This window comes from Tiliqua scincoides, chromosome 8 (genome assembly GCF_035046505.1).
Source record: "Tiliqua scincoides isolate rTilSci1 chromosome 8, rTilSci1.hap2, whole genome shotgun sequence".
NCBI classification, from domain to species: Eukaryota; Metazoa; Chordata; class Lepidosauria; order Squamata; family Scincidae; genus Tiliqua; species Tiliqua scincoides.
In genome coordinates, this window is record NC_089828.1 from 3,634,381 (window position 1) to 3,657,787 (window position 23,407).

Here is a 23,407-nt window from a genome sequence, read left to right on the forward strand (position 1 = left end):
TTATTTACACATGCTTGCAAACTGCAGGAGCTGAGCTCTTTGCAGGGTGATTAGCAGCTGCAGATTTTTGCATAGCCTCAGGGCCTGAGGCAATTAGTTAGCTGATCTTTCCAACACTCTTTGGCGACCCACCAAAAATCAGATTGGGACCCACCACTGGGTCCCAACCCACAGTTTGGGAACCACTAGTTTATTGGCCATTGCCTTTTCCCAAAGAACTCTATGAATTGAAGTTTTGCAAGGGAAAGGTCACAGCTCAGAACTAGAGCACATGTTCTGGATGCAGGTGGTTCCATGTTCAGTGTCTGGCATCTCAAGTCAAAGGATCTCAGGAGGCTGGCTGGGAAAGTCCCATGGCAGAGTAAGGAGCCACTGCCAACCAGAACAGGCAACACTGGGCTAGATGGACCAGTGGTCTGAGTCAGTATATGGCAGCTTATGGAGAATACAGCTTAGCATCCATGTTGTATGCAGGTCCCATCGCTGCTAGCTTCTCTAGGTAATACTAGATAGAGAGATGCTCTTTACACTCTCACATAACACCAGAACCAGGGACATCCGCTAAAATTGAGTGTTGGGAGAGTTAGGACAAAAGAAAATATTTCTTTACTCAGCATGTGGTCGGCCTGTGGAACTCCTTGCCACAGGATGTGGTGATGGCGTCTGGCCAGGACGCCTTTAAAAGGGGATTGGACAAGTTTCTGGAGGAAAAATCCATTACGGGTTACAAGCCATGATGTGTAGGTGCAACCTCCTGATTTTAGAAACCCTTAGAAACCCTTTAGAAACCCTTAAACTTTACGGGTTACAAGCCATGATGTTACGGGTTACAAGCCATGATGTGTAGGTGCAACCTCCTGATTTTAGAAACAGGTTATGTCAGAATGCCAGATGCAAGGGAGGGCACCAGGATGAGGTCTCTTGTTATCTGGTGTGCTCCCTGGGGCATTTGATGGGCCGCTGTGAGATACAGGAAGCTGGACTAGATGGGCCTATGGCCTGATCCAGTGGGGCTGTTCTTATGTTCTTACTAGGAAGTATCCCCTTCTGGACCTTGGAGAGATATTGCCAGGCTCCAACACTGAGCCAGCTAGACCAATTGTCTGACTCAGGAGAAGGCAGCTTCCCATTTTCATAGCCTGCCAGGAATGCAAGCAACCTCGTACTCACCGGAGTAATTGCCCCGCAAACTCCCACCGGTTCATGTCTGGTGAAACAGACAAAATTTTCATCTGCAAAACATTTTGAGAAGGAGAACAAAAGTCATCGATCATGATGTTTTAGAAATGAATCATCCTGTGGGATGGAATCAAATGAACAGCATGTGGCTGGGAAAACCTCTTTCAGGGGGCTTGGCAAAAGGTACGGCAAGGCTGAGGGCTTCATTTGATTTGCTTATTTCGTGGCATGGCCTCAAAGAGACGCAACTGATGAAAAGTCAAAACATAGCAAGGAATTTTGGAATCTGTACTAGTTTTTTTAAAAAAAAGGTTTAAAGCTTGAAACAGAACCTGCACAGGCAGACTTCCAAATCATGGCTATTGACTATTTTGACGCTGATTTTTTTTTTTTTTTAGATATACCTTTGCCTCCCTGAGGACTAGAAGCTTAACAAAAAGTTGGGGTTTTTTTTAGCATTCTAATTAGAGCCTGTAGATTGCACACAGACCGGCAGTACCCATACTGTAGATCCAGGACCCACCAGTGAATCGTGACCCAATTTTTGATGGTTTGCAAAACTGACAGGCCAGATTAAGCTATGTCAGTGGTGTAGCTAGAGGGGAGGAGTCAAAATTGGCTTATATTCCCCAGCAGTGCTGCCATGTAGCCCAAGTTCACTGAAGATCCATTTTGAGCATTAGACCACCCACACTCTGCATTAAAAAGACATATTTGCTTTCTAAAGACACCCAACTGATGCTACTATAGGTTTTGTTGAACTAAATGGGAACACCATTCAACCAATGCACTGTCTATGTGTCTATGTCAGTGCAGGGAGCCTCACATCAGCATGCAAACGGCCCCTCCCCCCTTCGGAGCCATTCCAGGCAGTGCGAGCCAAATGGACACACCTGAAATGGCTGGCGGAGCAGAGGGGCTCCTTGCATGCTGTGGTGAGGCTCCCTGCAAAGCTTGGTGCTTTGCACCCTGTCTAGCTATATGCATCAAGGGTTAAACAAGTTGCTATTTGGGAAGGGAGGAATACTGCTCAATCACCATTATAGCCACACCCCTTGGCATTTATAAACCAAGCAGCAGCCTCTAGGGCAGGGGTGCTCACACTTTTTTGACTCCAGAGCTACTTTGAAACCCAGCAAGGCCCGGAGATCTACCAGGGGGGAAGGAAGCGTTTGACAGACACCCCCTTTGATGTATGGAGCCCCTGCTGGACTAGGTCAGAGGAGGCCCACCAAGTCCAGCTTCCTGTGCCCCACAGTGGCCCACCAGATGCTTCAGGAAGCACACGGGAGGCCTCTCCTCTCTCCCCACCCCACATACTGGGGGCAGCCACAGGTCCCCCCAAGAGGCACATGCCCAGCCTTGCTGCACTACGGGGCTCAAGAGCTAGGGAGCCTGAAGAGCAGCTAAAGTGTCAGTTTCAGTGTCAGTTTAGTGTCAGCTAAATATGTCAGTTTCGTCTAGTCACTAGACGAAACTGACATATTAACAGTTTGGAGAGACAGGGCTCCGCGATCTACTCATTTTGCCTCGCGATCTACCAGTAGATCGCGATCCACCTATTGAGCACCCCTGCTCTAGGGCCTCTAACAAGTTTGGGAACCACTGACATAGACACATAGACAGTCCATTGGTTGAATGACTATTATGTAGATGGAGAATTTCACAGCCTGCTTGGACTCCACATCCTGAGTCTGAAGCCTGTTTCTGATGCCCAAATCATGGTTCAACCAGGTGTTCTGAACCACTCCATCCATAGTCTCTTATCTCCACCAGAGCGGCTCAAGGTGAATCTGGAAGATCTAAGAAACTCAAATGCATGCACACACCAGTCAACAACTCTGACTTCAGCTTACCCACAGGTATAGTCTTCCCCTGGACTTTATCAGCCCACCCAGCATAGTATCTCAGCGTCTTGATGCAGCCTTCCAAGTCAATGAAGAAAGCCTGGAGAAAAGGTTTCCCTGTATCCATCGTCTCCAAGGTCTGAAATAAAAGCAAATACTTTTGAGTATCCTCAGACATCTAGCTTTCATTTCTCTTCCATGCACTTGCACATATTTTCCCCCCACAGGTGATGTATTCCTCCAGTCTAATCTGTACCAGAATCTCTGTCAGTGGAAGCAGTAGAAGACTACAGCTGACTGCTGAGCCAAGTCTACCACACCACAATCACACCAATTCTTCTGTCCGGTGTGGACCCACTGCAAGACTGTGGATTCCAATCTCAGCAGAATCTGTCAGCAGCTCCCAGCTGACTTTCTCCCCTCATCCACCCACCTCTCTTCCTGCCCACCTGCCAACTCCACTTACAGCCAGTTCCACTCTGTCCCGCTCAATGAGATCAGCTAGCTTGTTCAGGAGTCTTCCTCGGCTCACAGCATCCATCTGTCTCCACACAGACCCTCTTTGAAAAGCTGCTCTTGCTGCCTCCACAGCTTTATCTACATCAGGCTAGAGAGCAAGAGGAAAAAAAGAACCATAAGATCAAGTCAACAGGGGACTAAAAAAACTATATGCACAGAAATTTCTCAAGTGGGTAAGTCTGGATCTGTATCCGTATGGAGATGCCTCCATAAGATCTATAAGTCTTATGGAGATGCCTGTGTGCAAGTTTTATGCTTAGAAACATTGTAGGTTTTGTGCCTTGAGATACTTCGGGATGCCTGGAGGTACTCCTGTAGGTGGATGTTCTCAAATTTTAGTTAAATAAAGCTCTTTTATGACAATCTTGGACTACCTTCTTCCTCAGATACCAAAAGAACCTCTAGCCCTGGCCCAGCAACCCCAGGCAAAACCCCAATATCATTCAAGATAATGATGAGAAGGCAAAAGAGAACATGACAGGGTAGGAGGTCTGGTCTAGAGGGTAGAGCCTCTGTTAGCCTGAAGATAACATCACAAGGTTGCCAGTTCGAGGGCACCGGCAGCTCCCCGAACGGCTGAGAATGGCGAGACCTTGAAGCAGCTGACAAGCCCAGCTGAGTGATTCCACCTGCTCTTGGTGTGAGCAAGAAGCGTCTTGGCTGCCCTCTGTGTGAGAGATGGAGCTGCTTGTCAGCCTGCGTGGGAGAACTGGAGGCCAGAAGTGAGACCCAACCAGGAAGATCCATTCTGAAATGTTGTTGGTTCTTGAAAGAGAGAACTTCTATTATTGTAAAAATCCCCTTGAGGGATCTGTCTCCTAAAAGAGGGGCCTTTGCGCCAGGCATGCTCATTCTGTAGATTCCAAGTGCACCTAGAAGGTCTGTGGCAGGCTGAACTTTGTATTCTAGGTGAGGTTGTCAACAAACTTGTCCTGACCAAGCTTTTTGATTTGGGTCCTGCTGTCAGAAAAAGCTAAGGGCAAGGACATGAAGCAGCTCCTATCACGTAGGACCAATTGTCTTCCTTGCTCTGAACTGTCTACATTCATCACTGGTTCCCATCCCCTGGTCTGCAGACCACAGGTGGTCATGAAACCCTGAGAAATGGCCGGTGAGTTCTCAGGGGGAGCAAAAACTGTCACTTTCGATCACTTCCTTACTTCCAGTGTCTGGCTGAGTGAGCACTCCCCCGAGGACTACCAAAGAGAACAGACCTCCTGCAGCCAGCACAGAAGTGTTGGCTGTGGCTGCAGGTGGTCCGTTCTCCACCCTCTCTGGTAGTCTGTGGGGGAGCACTTGTTCAGGAGACACTTCTCAACAGACCATCAGAGTGAGTCAAGAATGGACCCATCCGCAGTCAGCAACTAAAGCAGCAACTCACAATCCTTCTCTATATACATATAATAAACCTCTATAATTACAATCTCTGTTACAAATTTAATTGTATTTTATGTGTTCAGGGAGTGGGGGTTGCATGTGGGCCACAATAATTCCAATTTTTGCCTGTGAGGTCCATTCAGGTGCCTGCACCCCCTCTAGCTACGCCACTGCAATGGTCCAACTTCATAGAAGGCAGTTTCATATGTTCAAATATTTCCCAATGACCTTGCTGCCAAAAAAAACAGCAGCTTGATTATGGAGCCTGACCATGGTTCATGCAGACAATACTGTCATATGTTCCTCAGTTTCCCCATCAGTGAGAAATTCTAGGGGCAGTGCTACCTCCATTTTGCTTTCTGGAAAGAATGATTCATTGAAGGCTATTTTTGTTATCTAGCACTTACAAAATAGAGCATAGATGAAAAGCATACTTTGACCAGCCAGGGCTTTTGCTATCTTTCGTCATATCCCCAGGCACAAGGGGCTTCCAGTTCATAGCACTTTCTACCTCCCATAGGTGGAGTCACTAGAGGGGGTGCAAAGCACTAAGCTTTGCCAGGAGCCTCACTGCAGTGTGCAAGGGGCCCGTCCCCCTCCCCTTCGGAGCTCTTCCAGGTGGGGGGAGCAAAATGGAGACATACACCCGGCTCTGAAGGGGAGGGGCCACTTGCAGCTGCAGTGAGGCTCCCTGTAAAACTTAGTGCTTTGCACCCCCTCTACAGCACTGCCTCCCATTCAATCTGTTCCCCAGACTGCAAACATCTTGTGCATGGAAAAAAACATCTGTTTCTTCTGCACACACTTTACACCAGCTCTTCTCCTTAGCTTCTCCAGGCCCTGATGGCCAACAGTCAAGGAACTTCTCCAGATATCTCCCAACCATTAACTCCCAGAAACATCATTGAGCATCCTGATCAACCAGTAACGTGTCTAAAGAGGAACAGCCACAGACAGCCCATAAGGGTGTACACAACTGCCAACTCCCAGCCGCTCCTCTGCTTGAGAAGAACAGAAAAGATGGCAATTCGACAGTGGCGTCACTAGGATTCGCATCACCCTGTGCGGGAGGCCTGCGCATCACCCCATGCAGTGGGCGGGGCAACACCCCAGCTGGTGGGTGTGGTGCTGTACCATAGCCCCACCCCTTCTGGTTTTTTGGCAATACCTTTTGATAGAGCACAGATATTTCAATGTGGTTTATTTCATTGCATTCTGCATGAAATTACGCATTGATTGATATATAACATGATGGTATTATTCCTCCAAATTCTGATTTTAGTGATTTTGAAAACTTGTGGAGTCACACACACACACACACACACATGTAAGGTGCAATAACACCTTATTGCAGCAGTTCTCAAACTTTTAGCACTGGGACCCACTTTTTAGAATGACAGTCTGTCCAGTACCCACTGGAAGTGATGTCATGGCCAGAAGTGACATCATCAAGCAAATTAAAATAAATAATTATAAATAGTTAAATTAAAAAAAAAGAAATAATTAAATAAGGGGGAGCCAGCCCTGTTCCACCAAGTGAGTTTTCTCTGTAGTCTGCCTGCAATAACACCCCCCAAAAAGAATCAGTGAGATTTCCAGCCCTCCCAGTGCCCAGTTTAAAGTCCTTCTATTTCAAGCACATCAATACAAAGACCCATCTGGCTTTACAAGTCTGAGAGCCCAATCCTATGCCTGTCTACTCAGAAGTAAGTCCCATTAGAGTCAATGGGGCTTACTCCCAGGAAAGTGTGGGTAGGATTGGACTGTGAGGGAAACTGCAAGTGCAAAATAGAAAACTTTCCCCTTACCAGTTCAAGCCTCTTTGTTGGGTCCTTTCTAGTGGGGGGGGGGGAGGCTGCCTTCTGGGGCTTTTGTTGCACTCCAGTCCCATCGGATCGGGACCATTCTGGTGTCCTCACATTCTTTGCCTGGCCTGACCACCAGCCAAGGCATGTCTGCCTACTCGCAAGTAAACGCTACATGAGGCTGCTTCACTTCCCATAGGGCTCCATACACTCCTCCTCAGGTGTTTTTGGGGCTGCATTCATTGGATCAGGACCATTCTGACATTGGAGTCCTCTCAGTCTGCCCTTTTGGATGGAGCAAAGCAAGGTTGCCTACTCGCAAGTAAACACGGCCACATGGCTTCCTTTCCCTTCCCATAGAGCTGAACACACTCACAGCTGGGAGGGGGAACCTCCTCCTCGGGTGTTTTTTTGGGGCTGCACTCATTGGATCAGGACCATTCTGATGTCCTTGGAGTCCTCTCAGCCTGCCCTTTCCAATGGACTAAGGCAAGTGCGCCTACTCGCGAGTAAACGTGGCTACATGGTTTCACTTGCTTTCCATAGGGCTGAATAGGGACCTCCTTCTTGGGTGTTTTTTGGGGGCTGCATTTACTGGATCAAGACCATTCTGGTGTCATTAGAGTCAGCCTGCCCTTTCCAACGGACTATGGCAAGTATGCCTACTCACGAGTAAACGCACGCTACAGATCACTCTCACTTTCCATAGGGCTCCATGCATTTTTTCCTTCTGATCTTTTGGCCACAACTTTTGAAGGAAAGGAGCTCTCTCAACGGTGGTTATGGTATGGCACAACGCGGTAACTCCTAACGGCGTGATTTTAGCGCGTCACCCCCAGGGCACGTCACCCAGTGCAGCCCGCACCCCCCACACCCCCCTAGCGACGCCACTGCAATTGGAGATTCTCCCATTCTCTACCAATTCTGACCGAATTGGGTCACCAAGATAAGATCTGACTTTTGCAGCTTTCAGAGGTGACCTAATAATAGCTCCATGGCTCCTGGGAGGGTGCACAGTCATCATTACGCAAGGGGCAGAACTTGGCTGAAGGCTCTCGCTGGAAATGCCAGGCCAAGCCCACGCAAACGCTCAATTACAAGAACAATATTTTTAAAAGTTCCAAAATGAAAACCCTCAAGAACAAGGAAACTCAGCTGGGCATGGCTGACATTCCATTCTTAATCCACCCTGCTCTTAATCAGTGTTACGTTACACAGAAGTTGCAAGTGTGGCTAGAATTTGGGGGCAGGGGGTGGGAAGGGGGAAATAAAAGAGGACTAGAACCATCACGTCTATCATTGGGGGGAAATCAGAAGTTTGGGAAAAAGTTTTATGCATTTGTAAAGTTAGGGAAATTTCTTTAAGATTGAAAAAGTTTGTGTTTATGAGACAGCCAGACCAAAGCACCTGCAGTTAAATTGGAAAGATATTGAACTCACTAGAGAACCTTGGCCAATCGTTCACTCCCTCTTCCAGCCTAGCCTGCCCCATAGGGAGAGCTACCAACTCTGACCATCAATAAGGTCAACTTCAGCTGTTGCCTGAGGCAGCACTGATGGCTCAACATCTGATCTCTGCTCCCCCTTCTCCTCCCATGCCCTGGATTAGAAAAGGAAAGTGGAAAGGACTAGGGGGGCAGAGCAAAAGAGGGAGCATGTTTGGGGAGGGAAAGGAGAGCCAGGACACCTTTCTTCTCCAATCCAAGGGGTAGGAGAACCATAAGCTGGCATCCAGGTGGGGGGAAGGGCCTGCATTTGGCATACCGTCTTGGACACCAAAAGGTCTTGGCTGCAGCTACTCTTAAAGATTTCCTTTTCCAACATGCGATAAGGTTATCAAGCCAAAGAGGCCCTGTTAAAACCCCCAAATAGCTTCAGTCGTCACCTGGAGATAGCAACCCTACACTGTTAGAACACAGAATTACCCTGCCCGATCTCGTCTGATCTCGGAAGCTAAGCAGGGTCAGGCCTGGTTAGTACTTGGATGGGAGACCGCCTAGGAATACCGGGTGCTGTAGGCTTATACCAGGGGTGTCCAAACCCCGGCCCGGGGGCCACTTGTGGCCCTCAGGGGTTACCAATCCGGCCCGCGGGGAGCCCCCAGTCTCCAATGAGCCTCTGGCCCTCTGGATACTTGCTGGAGCCCGTGCTGGCCCGACGCAACTGCTCTCAGCATGAGGACGGTTGTTCAACCTCTCACCTGAACTGTGGGATGAGGGCTCCCTCCACTACTTGCTGTTTCACTTGCTGTGATGCAACAGTGGCAGCGAAGGAAAGGCTGACCTTGCTTTTTGCAAGGCCTTTTATAGGGCTTGAGCTACTGCAAGACCTTCATTTATTCATATAAGTTCTGTTTTTAATAAATTCATTTATGTAAATTTATTCAAATTTCAAATGTAAATTAATTCTTTTTTTCCCCTGGCCCCCAACACAGTGTCAGAGAGATGATGCGGCCCTCCTGCCAAAATGTTTGGACACCCCTGGCTTATACCATAGTCTTTCGAGACTGAAGGTTGCCAACCACCCCCATATGTGACACCTTGAGCTATGCTAAAGTGTACATTCATCTCAGGTTGAAACTAGACACAACTAGGAGATATGCAACTAAAACTCCAATTGTCTTTTTTTTTTTCTTCCAAAAAGCAGCTACTGGGTGGGGGGGGGGGGACAGAGGGGACTTGGATCACAAGGATGTGAAGACATAAGTGCCCTTATTGCCACTTGATTGCTTGAGCAGCTATGGAAACGAGACTACTCTGAAGCCCATTGGAGGAATTCTGTTACAGAAATTTAAAATAAGCCCATTTCTCTATAATTACAGGGTCCACCCCACCACTTCATAATTTTGTCCTAAGACGTAGGCCTAAACGCACAGCAGAATGGGGTGGTATGCTACTTCAGATGGTGGGTGGGTGGGGGGGGCACATTTTAGAATAACTCCCACGTATAAAAGATTTCCTGCAAGAAAAAGTTAGCACTCCAAGAAGATAGATTCTCTATGCCTTGCAGTATCAGTTTTCTACTTGTAAGAACATTATAGGAACACTATGTTGTTGGCATCCTTCAGTCTCGGAAGACTATGGTGTCACGCTCTGAATGGTGGTTCTGGAACAGAGTGTCCTCTCCAGTGCACGAAGCCTGGGTAAAGTAGGTATGGAGGATAGGCTGTTTCCCATGCAGCAAATCCCCCCTCTCCACGTCGCTGAAATGGTCCAATGGAAAGGCAGAAGCCAATACGGTTGGTTCTAGCGGCGTCACAGGAGTTGCCAGAACGTGACTGTGTTCAGCCATGAACTGCCTCAGGGACTCCGGCTCCAGATTTTGCCTTGAGGTTGACTCCTGGAGCCTTTTCCATAACTGGATGTAGCCACAAGGCAGTGGAGGTTTGGGATCAGAGTTTTCCTTCTCTAAGATGAGCTGCCTTCCCAGGCTGACGAGTCCCATCTATCCGGTGGCTGTTTAGTCGCCCCTTACGACAAGTACAGCCAAACTGAGGGCCTATTCTTATCCCCAGCCCCCAGGGATAACACTATAGGAACATTCAAAAACTGCAATGCATTCACGCAAGCCATCTGAACTGGTACAGTCCATTCCATCATCTCTTTTGTCTGCACAAGACTGGGCTAATTCCTCCTCCCATCCCATGCATGGCAGGTGCTTGTATGCCCAGAAAGAATAGAAAGGGTTTCTTGTGAGAGGACAATCCAGAAATTACACAAAGGGCCCAACCCTATCCAAAAACTTTGCAGTACTGAAGCAGCCACGCCAATGGGATGTGTACTGAATACCATCCACGCACGTGCTATGTGTGTGTCAAATGTCATATTTGACTAGGGCTTAGGTAGCTTGTAAATTTCAGATATTTCTTTTACTACCAAAGTTCAGTTTATTTGTGAGAGTTCTCTCTTTATTGAAAAAAAAGTACATCAGTGATTTCAGACTCATTCATGTGCTCTCAATTCTTTTTTTAATGGAGTAGTTTATAGACACAGCTGCATGGAGTAGAAATGCAACTGCAGGGAAAGCGCACTGTGGAGTTTGCATGAATCAACACCAGGAGATGGCAGCTGTGAACATGATCAAGATGCTTCATATGATGGTTGACCATCTTGCATACAAAGAACTGAAAACACATTTCTGAGATGGAAAGCACCCATTTGAAAAAAAGTTCCAAGATAGTGGCGTAGCTAGAGGGGGTGCAAAGCACTAAGTTTTGCAGGGAGTCTCGCCGCAGCGTGCAAGCGGTCCCTCCCCTTCGCAGCCATTCCGGGCTACAAGAGCAAAATGGAGGTATTGCTCTCATGGCCTGGAATGGCTCCAAAGGGGAGGGGGAGAGACCACTTGCATGCTGCGGTGAGACTCCCTGTAAAACTTAGTGCTTTGCACCCCCTCTAGCTATGCCACTATTCTGAGGCAACCTGGTCTTGCATTTTCTGTCCACTGATCTCGACCAATATTGCAGGTGATGAAGCTCAAGGTTCTACTAAAAAAAGAACAGATTCTGCAAGGCTATAGTCTACCTGTCAACGCCCTGGGGTAACCAAGCAAGCCTACCTGAGTGCAACTGAAATAAATGCATACTGTCCTGCTAAGTAACCCATCTCTCTTTCCCTGCCATTCCTCCCTTGTCCCCCAAGCTGAGTTTTAGACTGCAAGCCCCTCAGGAGAGGGATCCTTCATCTTGTGTCCCATAAAACACCAGACACATGGATGGGGCAATATTTAATAATCCAACAATCTGCTGCTTCTCAATGGTAGCAAAAACTCTGTCACCTCAGGGGAGAGGGAGGGCAGCATCAGCCCTTCATGGTTTCCCCCTCTTTTCATAAACCAATTTGGGTTTGGAGCACTGGTCACTGGGGAACCATCCATCAAAGACTGACTTGTATCACAAGCGGGACATTTCCATTTCCAGTGGAATCAATCATAGAGTTGGAAGGTACCTAACAGGTCATCTAGTTCAACCCCCTGCCTTAGGCAGGAAATCCTCTTAGAGCATCTCCAACAGGTGTTTGTCGAGCCTCTGCCCATATATCTTTAGTGAGGGAGAGTCCACCACCTCTCTTGGCAATCTGTTCCACTGCCAAACCGCTCTAACCATCAGGAATTTTTTCCTGAGGTCCAATCAAAATCTCCTCCCTTGCAGTATAAATCAAGCATAAACCAATAAATAATCAAGCACACTCTTTTTTTTTACTCATTTGAACAGGAATTGTGATGTTTGAATTCTCAGGGTTAGAATTCTCTGTTGTGGTTGCAGTGCACACAACAGCCCTGTGTAGTTGCCAAAAAGTCAATCAAGAAACAGACCTTATCGCCTTCTTCCACATCGCAGATCTTCTCAGCCTTTGAAGGGTTATAGGTAGGAAATTTCTTGGCACTCTTTGACTCATGCCACTCATTGTTAATAAAAATCTGAAATCACAAAAAATGGGGTGCATTACAAAAAGAATGAACGAGTCTATTTTCCCCATGACCCACTAGCTTTCCGCCAGCAGGGAGTACTCCTGGACCGAAGAGCATCCCGTCACGTCTGCACCGTTGCGATCTTAAGTGGTGCCACTCAGACACAAGCAAATCACCCCAATGAGAACTTGGCTAAGGATGCAGTCCTGTTCAGTTTTATTTGGGAGTTCTTTCATGGTAAAACACACACACACACACACACGCACACGCACACGCACATACGCACACGCACAACAAACAACCAAGTAAAGAGCAGAACACTTCCAAGCACAATTCAAAGTGCTGGTCACAAACACAAGAATCTCAAACAGCTTGGGTGTTGGGTAGCCGAAGGATGTAAACTTGGTTATGCTTGTTGCATTCTGGGTAAAAACTCTTAATCGGGGCAACTATGAAAACATCCATTTGAAAAAAAAGGGATTCAATATGAAGGAGAATCAAAATCAACTTTTAAGTTCCTTACTTAATGTTGAATAGAAATAAGTTGCAAGCATTTCAGTCATTAATACAAAATTATGTTACCAACATATGGATATTTTTAAAGTTGTCCCTGAAGATGTCCCTGTACCCAAAATGCAATGGGTTCCAGCACTTCTAAATATCACATCTGTCTCCCAGTAACTTTAGAGCAGTGGTTCCCAAACTTTGGAACACCAGGACCTACTTTTTAAACATGACACTCTAACGGGACCAATCTAGCTTTACAAGACTGTAAGTAAAGAAAATCTAGAAAGAAATATTTTATTTATTAGTAATAATAACCAGAAAAAAAAATCCTCAAACATTTATCTCCCTATATTTACACATTCTTGCAACTGCAGGCACTCAGCTCCTTGCAGGGCAATTAGCAGCTACCTCATTTTTGAATAGCCTCAGGGCTTGAGGCAATTAGTTATCTGATCTTTCCATCACCTTCAGGCACCACAGTTTGGGAACCACTGCCTTAGGGTTTCCTCCTGTTGCTTTCTTATCTGTGGTGCTAACTTCCATTCTACCCTACCCTGTCAGCTTCTCTGTTAGAAAGATATAAACATTTTAGGGCCCAATCCTAGCCAACTTTCCTGCACTGGTGCAGCTGCAATGCAGCCAAGAGGTAAGGGAACAGATGTTCCCTTACTTTGTGGAGGCCTCTGTGACTGCCTCCCTACCAAAGGTTGCAACGCATGCCCCATTGCACTGGCCCTGGAAAATTGGATAGGACTGGGCTCTTAGAACCCTATCTGAGTTTGCAGAATTGAACAAAAATCTGTTTTCCATCGAACATATAGCAACACATTAAACTTGAATACCTGTCCATCACTAGGTTCCTCACTCAACTGAAAAAATGCTAGTCTATTAATCATAAGGGTTTTTGCCAATTGATAGATTAAGCGATGGGTTTCCATATGAGTAGGCGCAATTATTCTGAAGCAAAACACACACTGATTTTTTTAATTTAATTTTTTATGATGTACACATGTTGCATTCCATGCCTCATCCTAGAAAAGGCTCTCTTTAAAATCCTGCAAGATTTTTAAATTAATGTGCATAATATATTTTTAAAAATCAAGTGCCAATTGATTAGGGTGACTGTTTGTCCCATTGTTAATTTTTAATCAGTTTCCTCAAATGAACACTCTTGGTCAAAATTATTGCTACTGTTATACCTAAGACAAGTTAGCCCAAATCACACTACAGAGAAAAATGATTAAACAAAATTGTCCAGGCTACGTATTATTTTAATATTTATTTTAGTAGTAGTTGGAAACCTTCAGTCTCGGAAGACTATGGTATCGCACTCTGAATGGTGGTTCTGGAACAGCGTCTAGTGTGGCTGAAAAGGTCGAATATTTATTTTATTAAATATTATTTGAATATTTTTGCCTCTAGTATCCAGGCAGTCTTTGTCAGTTCTGCACTTTTAAACAGCTTTGCCCTGTGCAATCCGTTAAGGAAATCTCTAAAACTTTGAGTCAAATGCTCAACGATGTAAAAACATTTTAAAATAATTAAACATAAAATTTGAAAAACAGCAATCAGTATTGCTGCTACATTTCAGCACGTATATAAATACCACTGAACTCTTTCAAGTCATAATACATTGAAGAGGCAAAACCAGGGGATCTTCAGTTTCATGAAAAGCTGTAGGGAACCACAAGGATTTCTGAAGACCTGGGTGCAGCCAGTGGCATAGCTAGAGGGGGTGCAAAAGCACTAAGTTTGGCAGGGAGCCTCACCGTGGTGTGCAAGTGGGCCTTCCTCCTTCTGGGTGGCGGGAGCAAAATGGAGGTATATGCTCCAAGGGGGAGGGGCCTGCCTCACCTTGCAGTGAGGCTACCTGCAAAACTTAGTGCTTTGCACCCCCTCTAGCTACGCCACTGGCTGCAGCCCTATGCAAACATAAAATGGGATTGAGTCCCATTTAACCTGGGGACTTCCTACTGAAGAGCTCAGTCTATAGGACATTGTGGCCACTGCTTTGCATTCTAGGAAGTCAAATACCATTGAATTTGGTACTTCCAAGTAAGCCTGCTTTGGATTTTGGTCATGTCAGAAATTTACTAGCTAACCTCCACTTCTTGGAGCAGCAAGCAACTGAAAGAATTAAGACCAGCCTGCTGAATTTGTGGGGTTTTTTTTCCTTTCCAGATGACGGGTAATTTTTTTTTAAAGCAACATTTATGCTGCATTTAGAAAACAAATTTAACATCACATGTGTGACTAGTCTTAAAAAGACCAAGCACAAAGAGAATGCCTGACTTAACAACTCAGTCCTAACCGACTTTCCAGCGCTGATGCAGCTGTGCCAAAGGGGGGGGCAGTCACAGAGGCTTCCTCATAGTAAGGGCTGCATCAGTGCTGGAAAGTTGGTTAGGACTGAAGTGCTCTGTAGTAGCAACTGAGAAGCTTCTTAACATGAGGGCTCTTGTCCCACTAGTAGTATTGGGCTGTTACCTTCGCAATCCATGCAAACGCATCAATCCCTTCCACTTGAGAATTAACTGAGAATTAATTGACATGATAATTAATTTAAGGATGCCAGCCAGCAGCTCTTAAAAGTCCCCCCCCCACCATCATTCCATACATTTCACTGAGCCATTGAATGGATCAATCCTGAAGACAGTGGCATAACTAGAGGGGTTGCAAAGCACTAAATTTTGCAGGGAGCCTCGCCGCAGCACGCAAGAGGCCCCTCACCCTTCCCTTCGGAGCCATGCCGAGCAAAGGGACCAAAATGGAGGCAAATGCCTGGCTCTGAAGGGGAGGGGCTGCCGGCATACTGTGGTGAGGATCCCTGAAAAACGTAGTGCTTTGCACCCCCTCTAGCTACACCACCGCCTGAAGAGATTTCATGGATCCCATTGATCCATGATTTGCATCTACATCCATATGTTTGCATGTATCTCCTTGCACTTCAGAATCACAACTTTCCTTAGGCTCAAGAGTCAAAAAATCATATAGATGGGAGAGTGGTTAAAACTGGGAGTAGCACAGAAGTGCCACTTACAAATAGTTAATTTCTCTAGGGATCCTCACTACTCCAGGGTGGGCAGGAAAATCCAGAACTAAATAGTCCCTCCCAAATAGCCCCCTATTTTCCCTCCTAATAGGGGAAAGCATTGGGGCCTGTGGGTGCCATATTAAATATTTAAGAGCCCAATCCTATCCAACTTTCCAGCACTGGTGTAGCTTTAATGCAGCCCCGAGGTAAGGCAACAAATATTCCCATACCTTGAGGAGGCCTCTGTCACTGCCTCCCCCACTACAGGATGCAGTGCATGCCCCATTGGCATGGCTATACCAGCACTGGAAAATTGGATAGGATTAGGCCCTAAATCAGGACTTGCTAGAAGCTTAGGGTGCCAGAAAATTTCTCTCTTGGCCTTTTAAGTCACAGCAGCTCAAGCTCCTTCAAGTCCAATGGGACTTACTCCTAAGTAAATGCACACAGGAGTGTGGCCTTACAGCCCAATCCTAGCCACACATTCCTGGGAGTAAACTCCATTGAATCTAATGGGAATTACTTCTGAGTACACATGCATAAGATTGGGCTGTACGGCTACAAAATAAGGTGCATGGTTGGTTATATGAAAGGGGGTTTCAAGAGCCTGCATATGTATTGGGCCTTAATCTTGCATCCACCCCAGTAATCAACAACCCAGTCCTGAGCTCTAACCTACAGTCAGTTCAAAGGACACTGCAACTAAAGAGCAAGGTGCCACCTCAACCATCTCTGACTTACACGGTGACCCATGTTTTGGTAACTTCAAGACTGGACTACAATGTGCTCTATGTGGGGCTACCTGCTAAAACAGTTCAGAAATTGTTCAGTTCAGTTCAATTAGCGCAGAACGCAGCAGCCTGACTGGTTGCGGGGGCCAGACGTCATGACTCAACTGGACCATTGCTTCAGCAGCTACACTGGCTGCCCATTCACTTCCGGCCCCAATTCAAGGTGCTAGTTCTAACCTTTACGACCCTCCGTGCCCTGGATCCAGGCTCCCTGGAAGACCATCTCCTTCCATACATTCCAGCCTGCCCTCTTAGGTCAGCTGAAGGGGCTCTATAACAAGTGCTGCCTTTGTCCCAAGTGAGAGGGGTGGCAGCTTAGGGGCAAGCCTTCTCTGTAGTGGCACCACAACTATGGAATGCCCTCCCAGGGAAACTGAGAACAACTCCTTATCTCATGGCTTTTTGATGAGGGTTCAAAACATACCAGTTCCATCTGGCATTTGGTTGCTGTGTGGATTTGTGCCTGCTGTGTCTAATATACCACGGTGACTTGACTGTCTCCTGGACTTATCCCCTCCCCATTGGCCCAATAAGTTCTTTTTTCTTTTTCCCTTAAATTTTGCTCTGTTTTGACATTCGTTTTTCACCATCTAATTTTAATATTAATGTTTTACCACCTTGTTTAATGTTTTTACTTGTTGTGATACTTTGTACTTAAATAAATAAATAAATAAATAAACAAATAAACATATATAAGACACCCTTTCCATTTCTATCAGCCTTCTTGTACAGAGGTAGGCCTGCTTAATCCATTTTTTGCCCATCCCACGGGTGTACATATTTGATCCCAGTTGCATATATACAACGTTGGGCAGAAATGGCTTAAAGGTAGCCAGAATTTCCACAGCCTCTGCTCACTCCTATCCACTTTTGTCCCCTCCCCAAGAACTTTCTTTAAATGAGACAAGTTCCATTCTTCACAATGGTAGGTCAAGAGCAGCTGAAGATTGCCGGGAAAATATGGTGGTTGTCCTTCAATTATTGGAGAGTAGCCGCTAAGCCCTATGCCAGGCCTTTGGAAGGAGGCAACAAAATAAGTGAGATACGCAAATGAGGCCCAGAAGCTTTGAGAAGGTTGAAGCACACACTCCCTGAGGATCGGGTCTTACTTGCAGATGAAACATTTGGGAATGCTAACAAAACAGCCAGTGACTCAGGTATCCTGAAAGGTATACATAGCACCAATTCAACCGATCTGGCGAGCTGGTTTAAGAACATAAGAACAGCCCCACTGGATCAAGCCATAGGCCCATCTAGTCCAGCTTCCTGTATCTCACAGCGGCCCACCAAATGCCCCAGGGAGCACACCTGATAACAAGAGACCTGCATCCTGGTGCCCTCCCTTGCATCTGGCATAGCCCATTTCTAAAATCAGGAGGTTGCACATACACATCATGGCTTGTAACCCATAACATCATGGCTTGTAACCCGTAAAGTTTAAGGGACCCGTAAAGGGTTTAAGGGAAAGATGACTCTCTCTCATCCAGTTTGGAAGCTAGCAGAGGGCACTGTAGTTTCAATCCAAGAGGAAAAAACAAATTTTTCTTCCCATGGTAAGAAGGACTCCAGAAACTGAAGCTAGCTGCACTCGGATTCACTTGGGGTCAATATGCCACTTACTACATCTTGTAGTTTCAGTTTTTAAATGCCTTTCAAGTTCCTCAAAAAGGCATCTCAATTCAGCCTTTGCAATCAGTAAACATGGTTACAAGCAAGTGATTGGTTCATCAGTAGAAACTGGGCAACTGATTCTTTTCTTTTTTTTAACCTCCTACAAAAAATGATGCTTCAAAACTGAATATTGCATATAAAACTCTAAAACAGGGGTGGCCAAGCTGTCGCTTACAAGCCACAGGCAGCTCTTTGACATATAATATATGGCTCTTGGAAATATATTGGCTGAGCTCCTTTTTGCAACACAATCAATATAAATGGTAAATAAATGTTCAAGCTTTATAATTATTTATCCGGTATAAACCGAGAGTCCACTGGATTAAAACATAAATTCAGCATTCGTGGTTAGTGAATATATTTAAGAATTTAAATGCTTCTTAAATATTGCAGCTCTCAAACATCTGAAGTTTACCATATGTGGCTCTTAGGTTAAGCACATTTGGCTACCCCTGCTCTAGAACTTCAAAAAAAAAGTAGAAAAAATATGGCTAGAACCCTACTATGTAGCCTCCTTAGCAGAATAGCTAATCCAGCCCTGCTCAGAAAACATACAGTCAGTGGTGGATTTACATTTGGGGGCCCTGAAGCTTAAACTGTTATGGGGGCCCCTTTACCACCAGCAATAAGGGTTGAGTAACCAATGTTATTGTCTTCAATGGGTCGTTCCATGACAGATCACCACAATTTTTTTTAAACCACTACATTTCAGATTTTGATTAAAATTGCCACACTGGATTATCTCAAATGTCGAAGTCACTGGTGTGAATAAAGAATGTCCAATGCCTTACAGTTTTCAAGTTATGGGGTATGAAAATTAGGGAAATGTTATATACATGCATAATGCACCACAGAAAGTCTGGGGCCCCTCCAGGATTAGGGGTCTGAAGTTTAAGCGTCAATATTTTCATAGTAGATCTGCCCTTGCATACCCTCACAAAACCTTCTTTTATTTCTCCAGAATTTGTGCATGACTCTTAAATATTTCCCAATACGTTCATTTTACAGAATCACTCCCAATAATACAAATGCATTTCAATATTCTCAAATAAGTGCCTATATGCAGAAAAAATACACATGCATCGATTTGCTCCTGCAGTAATAAATTGAAGCATGAGAAAAATATATCTCCCACAACTTTTCCTTACATTATGCATCCAATTGAATCACCTTTTCCTTGTGTTTTTTACGTCTTAATTTAAGTATTATTTTAGGTTAATTTTAGGTATTATTTTCTGTTGGGATAGAATTTGTTTCCTGTCAGGATTTGCTTTTGGTTTAAATATGGCTCTAAAATCTACCATTTAGTTAAGGAGACTTTTAGACCATGCAATAGTTCAGCGCATCAAGTAGGAGAAATAACATGAGACTCGATGCATGAAATTTAGCACTTAATTATAACCATTCCTCTCAATTTTTGCCTGAAAATAAAGCATTTGGTGCAGTTTGATGGTCTGTAACCTACCAAATTATTTGCAGCAAGAGAAATTGTTAAAGAGAACTTCAGATCCTAAGTTCCTTCTGAATGTCAAGTAAGAGAGGAAAGTCCTGCAGCTAACCTGGGATTCCGCAGATGCGCATTTTAAACTAAACAAGGTGAAGGTAGCAGGACATTTGCATAGACAGACAAGCAGTCTTGATCTTTCTTGAGTTCATCCCATGCCAAACATTATTTTGACTTTCGTAATAAAATACGCTACAAGCCTGCATGAAGCTATGGGAAAACGGCCAATCTTGCAATCCCAGAAATTCCACCAAGCTCTGGACAGGAGGTCAAGCTCTCAGTTAATGTTGAACTGCTTCCATATTATTTTAGAAATAATCACTTACACAAATAACAATCCATTCTCCGCCTCTGCACATGGCTATGGGACAGATGTCCAAGAACGGCAACCAGCAGGCACGCAAAGGCTTTTGATTGTTTTCTAACCGAGATGAATGCCCAACAGTTTTACTGTGCAATGACCTCAACAGTCCTTCTCTCGCAATCATCCTCAGATACACAGGTCCCATGCTTAAGGACACTGTTGATCTGAAGGTATGAAATACTATTCTGAGCATGGGGTCCCAAAACACAGGAGAGATCTGAACCCAAGCCAATGTCTCATCACTCAAGTCTATCCAGTGTGGTGAGCTCTGGTGTGGGAGGTTGTAAATTCCAAAGAATTCATCTTTTGGGCCATCTCCTTCCACCCCAATGACATTAGACTGTTTTAATAAGTGAGTGAGGGCACTGCAGTGGTTAGACCTATGCACTGCAAAACAGGAAGTCCCAGAGGCCTTAAGACATGAACATGTGAAGCTGCATTTTACAAGCCAGACCACTGCTCCAGTTTTGTCTACACTGACTGAGAGCTGCAATCCGGGGTTTGAGTACTGTACAGTCATTCTGAAACTTGCCTGTTGTGATACTGGGGATATAACCTGGGACTTTCTACATGAAAAGCATGTGCTTACTAGTCACTCATCAGCCCTACAAGCATAATAATGCTGACCTTCAAAGGTGCTATAAAAATTTCAAAAAGAATAGATGAGATTGGAAATTGGAAACAAGCCCTCTGTCACCTCCTGGGCCATGCTCTGTTAATGGAGATAGATGGCTCATTTTCAGTCAGGAAGAGACTTAGATTCCTCCTACCTGGCTGTGAACTCACCAATACAAGTCATTTTCCAGCCTCAATTTTCCCTAGCTGTAAAATGGGCACCATGAGGTACACTCACAAGGTGGTCATTACCTACAGCACCTTTTCAGAAATGACAAAATGAACCTTTCAAAAATCATTACAGTCAGGCTATACATCCTTTAAAAAAAAAAAAAAAAAGTAATCATATATGCAAACTAAAAAGCGACATTCACCAGCTCACCAGAGCTGAAAACTATGCGTTTTTCTGTTGGTGCACATTGACATTTCATCATAACCTGGAAAGCCACACAGCAGAATTTTGTGGCACTGGTCCTGGAAGCAGCTTCATAATATTGATCACCTTCTCTTATTTGGAAGGGAGAGGATGGGACCTCTTAAGGTAGTGGTTTTCAACCTTTTTTGTCTCACAGCACGCTGACAAGGCTGTCTTACTGCACACTGGGAAAAAACCATCCTTTTTGGACAATTGACAAGGTACACTGTGCTGTTGGTGGGGGGCTCCCATCCCCAATGGTCCTATTAAGAAATGACCCTCCCCAAACTCCTGCAGACCATTCGCTGCACACCAGTGTGCCATGGCACAGTGGTTGAAAATGGCTCGTCTTAAAGACTAGAAACTTATTTCCAGCTTCACAATACTGTTTGCTTTCTCTCATTTGGGAGGGAGAGGATATGACCTCTGAACGACTAGAAACTTATTTCCAGCTTCATAATATTGATTGCTTTCTCTTATTTGGGAGGGATGGGACTTCTTAAGGACTAGAAACCTATTTCCAGCTTCATAATATTGATTGCTTTCTCTTATTTGGGAGCGATGGGACTTCTTAAGGACTAGAACCCTACTTCCAGCTTCACAATACTGTTTGCTTTCTCTTATTTGGGAGGGATGGGACTTCTTAAGGACTAGAACCCTATTTCCAGCTTCATAATATTCATTGTCTTCCCTTATTTGGGGGGGGGGGAGGGAAGGGAATGGAACTTCTTAAGGACTAGAAACCTATTTCCAGCTTCATAATATTCATTGTCTTCTGGGGGGGAGGGGAAACGGGACCTCTTAAGGACTAGAAACTTTTTTTTTTCTTTGGAAAAAAAGTCTTTCCGAACCCCTCATTTCCTTCCCCCAGAGACTTCTGCTCTAAAAGAGATGGCAACAGATCACAGAGGTGGCTCTCTCTCTCTCTCTCTCTCTCTCTCTCTCTCTCTCTCTCACCTTGGTGTACTTGACCTCCAGATTCTTGACCGGACGGGGCAGCGGAGGGAGCATCTTCTTCTCCGGCTGCCCATTTTCCACGGTCCCATTCACCGCAGCCATGGCAGGGCGACCTATAGCGCGCAGCAGGTCCCTCTCTCCTTGCGAGGCTGACAGCAGCCAGAGCACAGCCTTCCCAGAGCTGGTGCTCTTTAAGAATCCTCTCCCTCCAGCAGGAGGCTGCCCATTGGCTGGCTGAGCCTCTCAAGCCCCGCCCCACTCCTGGTCCATGCCTGCACCCATCAGGCTGGTCCTCTGACAACCAGCAGGTATAAGTCCAGGCTGTGGGTAAGATCAGCCTGAGATTCCCCAGCAGCAGAAGGGAAGGGATTGCCCCCTCCATGCAAAAAAGCATCCCAGTTCCTTTTCCTCCAAGAGGCAGCAGCTGTCCCAGGCATCCCAGCTGGGACCACTGGAGTTCCTTTTCTAAACAATGAAACTAATTGTTTGGGGGGCTGGTTTCTTTTTTCCTTCCCCTTCTTTTTTTTTTTTCTTTTCCTTTACTCAAATGCCTCCTGCAAAGTCTCCAATGTGGCCAAGAAAGGCTGGGAAAGGGTTAAATGATTGTGCCTTTTCTTGCATGCTCTTGAAAATGAGCACACACACAGAAGCCCCCCCACCCCACCCCAGTACAAACCTCAGAGGAGGTCAGCTGGATCACAGCGCAGCATTTATAACATCCATATATGATGTGTTCCCCTATGATAACTCCAGTGAGATGGAATGATCTCATATCAGATTAACCCCTCCTAATCATGGTCCAGCTCGCTCCCCGCCCCCCCCACCTCCACCCTGTAGAATATCAGTGTGAAGAAATCTCTGTTTGGCTTGGCTGGGCTGCTCTTGGACCCCTCCTGCTTCTCTGCACTGGCTTTTCGCCCACCAGCTGGATACTCCTGCTGGGGGGGGGGGGGCTAAAAAAATGTGGTTCCTCTGAATTCCAGGGGGAAGCGCTCGGCCACTGTCTGTAGTGATGCAGGAGTGAAGTCCCTGGTTTGGGTTAAGGGCTTGTGAAATCCCAGAGGATCCCAGAACCGTGTTTAATTTCCAGAACCCACTGAAAAAAATAGATGCTGGAGCTCTAATCTGCTTGAAAATACCACTCTCTGATCTGCTTCCCGGATAAGAACATGAGGATTGTCCACGAGCGTTTCCCAAATTCACAAGCTGGCTTTTGTTCTTAAAAGTAGTTCACTTTTAGGACCAAAACTAGATAAACCATCTAGTCAGGGCCTTGTTTTTAGGATCAAATTGTGGTTTCTGAAGCATGCAATCTGGATTGGGATTCTGATGTCGAGGTAGGGGACAGGGCCCAGGAGAGGGGGGTAAAGGGGGTAATTTGTACCTGGGCCCAAGGCAAAAAGGGGGGCTCAGGAG

At 45.6% G+C, this 23,407-nt stretch overlaps 1 protein-coding gene across 1 annotated transcript in view; it reads right to left on the bottom strand.

The window, feature by feature from the left end:
- Window positions 1–22,137, bottom strand: part of ALDH1A3 (aldehyde dehydrogenase 1 family member A3) — a 36,237-nt gene extending 14,100 nt beyond the window's left edge. The window contains exons 1-5 of the mRNA XM_066634996.1: window positions 21,992–22,137; window positions 12,038–12,142; window positions 3,493–3,633; window positions 3,036–3,165; window positions 1,171–1,232 (exon numbers count right to left, since the gene is read on the bottom strand). Coding sequence (XP_066491093.1) covers window positions 1,171–1,232; window positions 3,036–3,165; window positions 3,493–3,633; window positions 12,038–12,142; window positions 21,992–22,093 — 540 coding nt within the window. The 5' untranslated portion in view covers window positions 22,094–22,137. The remainder of the gene's footprint in view (window positions 1–1,170; window positions 1,233–3,035; window positions 3,166–3,492; window positions 3,634–12,037; window positions 12,143–21,991) is intronic.
- Window positions 22,138–23,407: the final 1,270 nt, after the last annotated feature.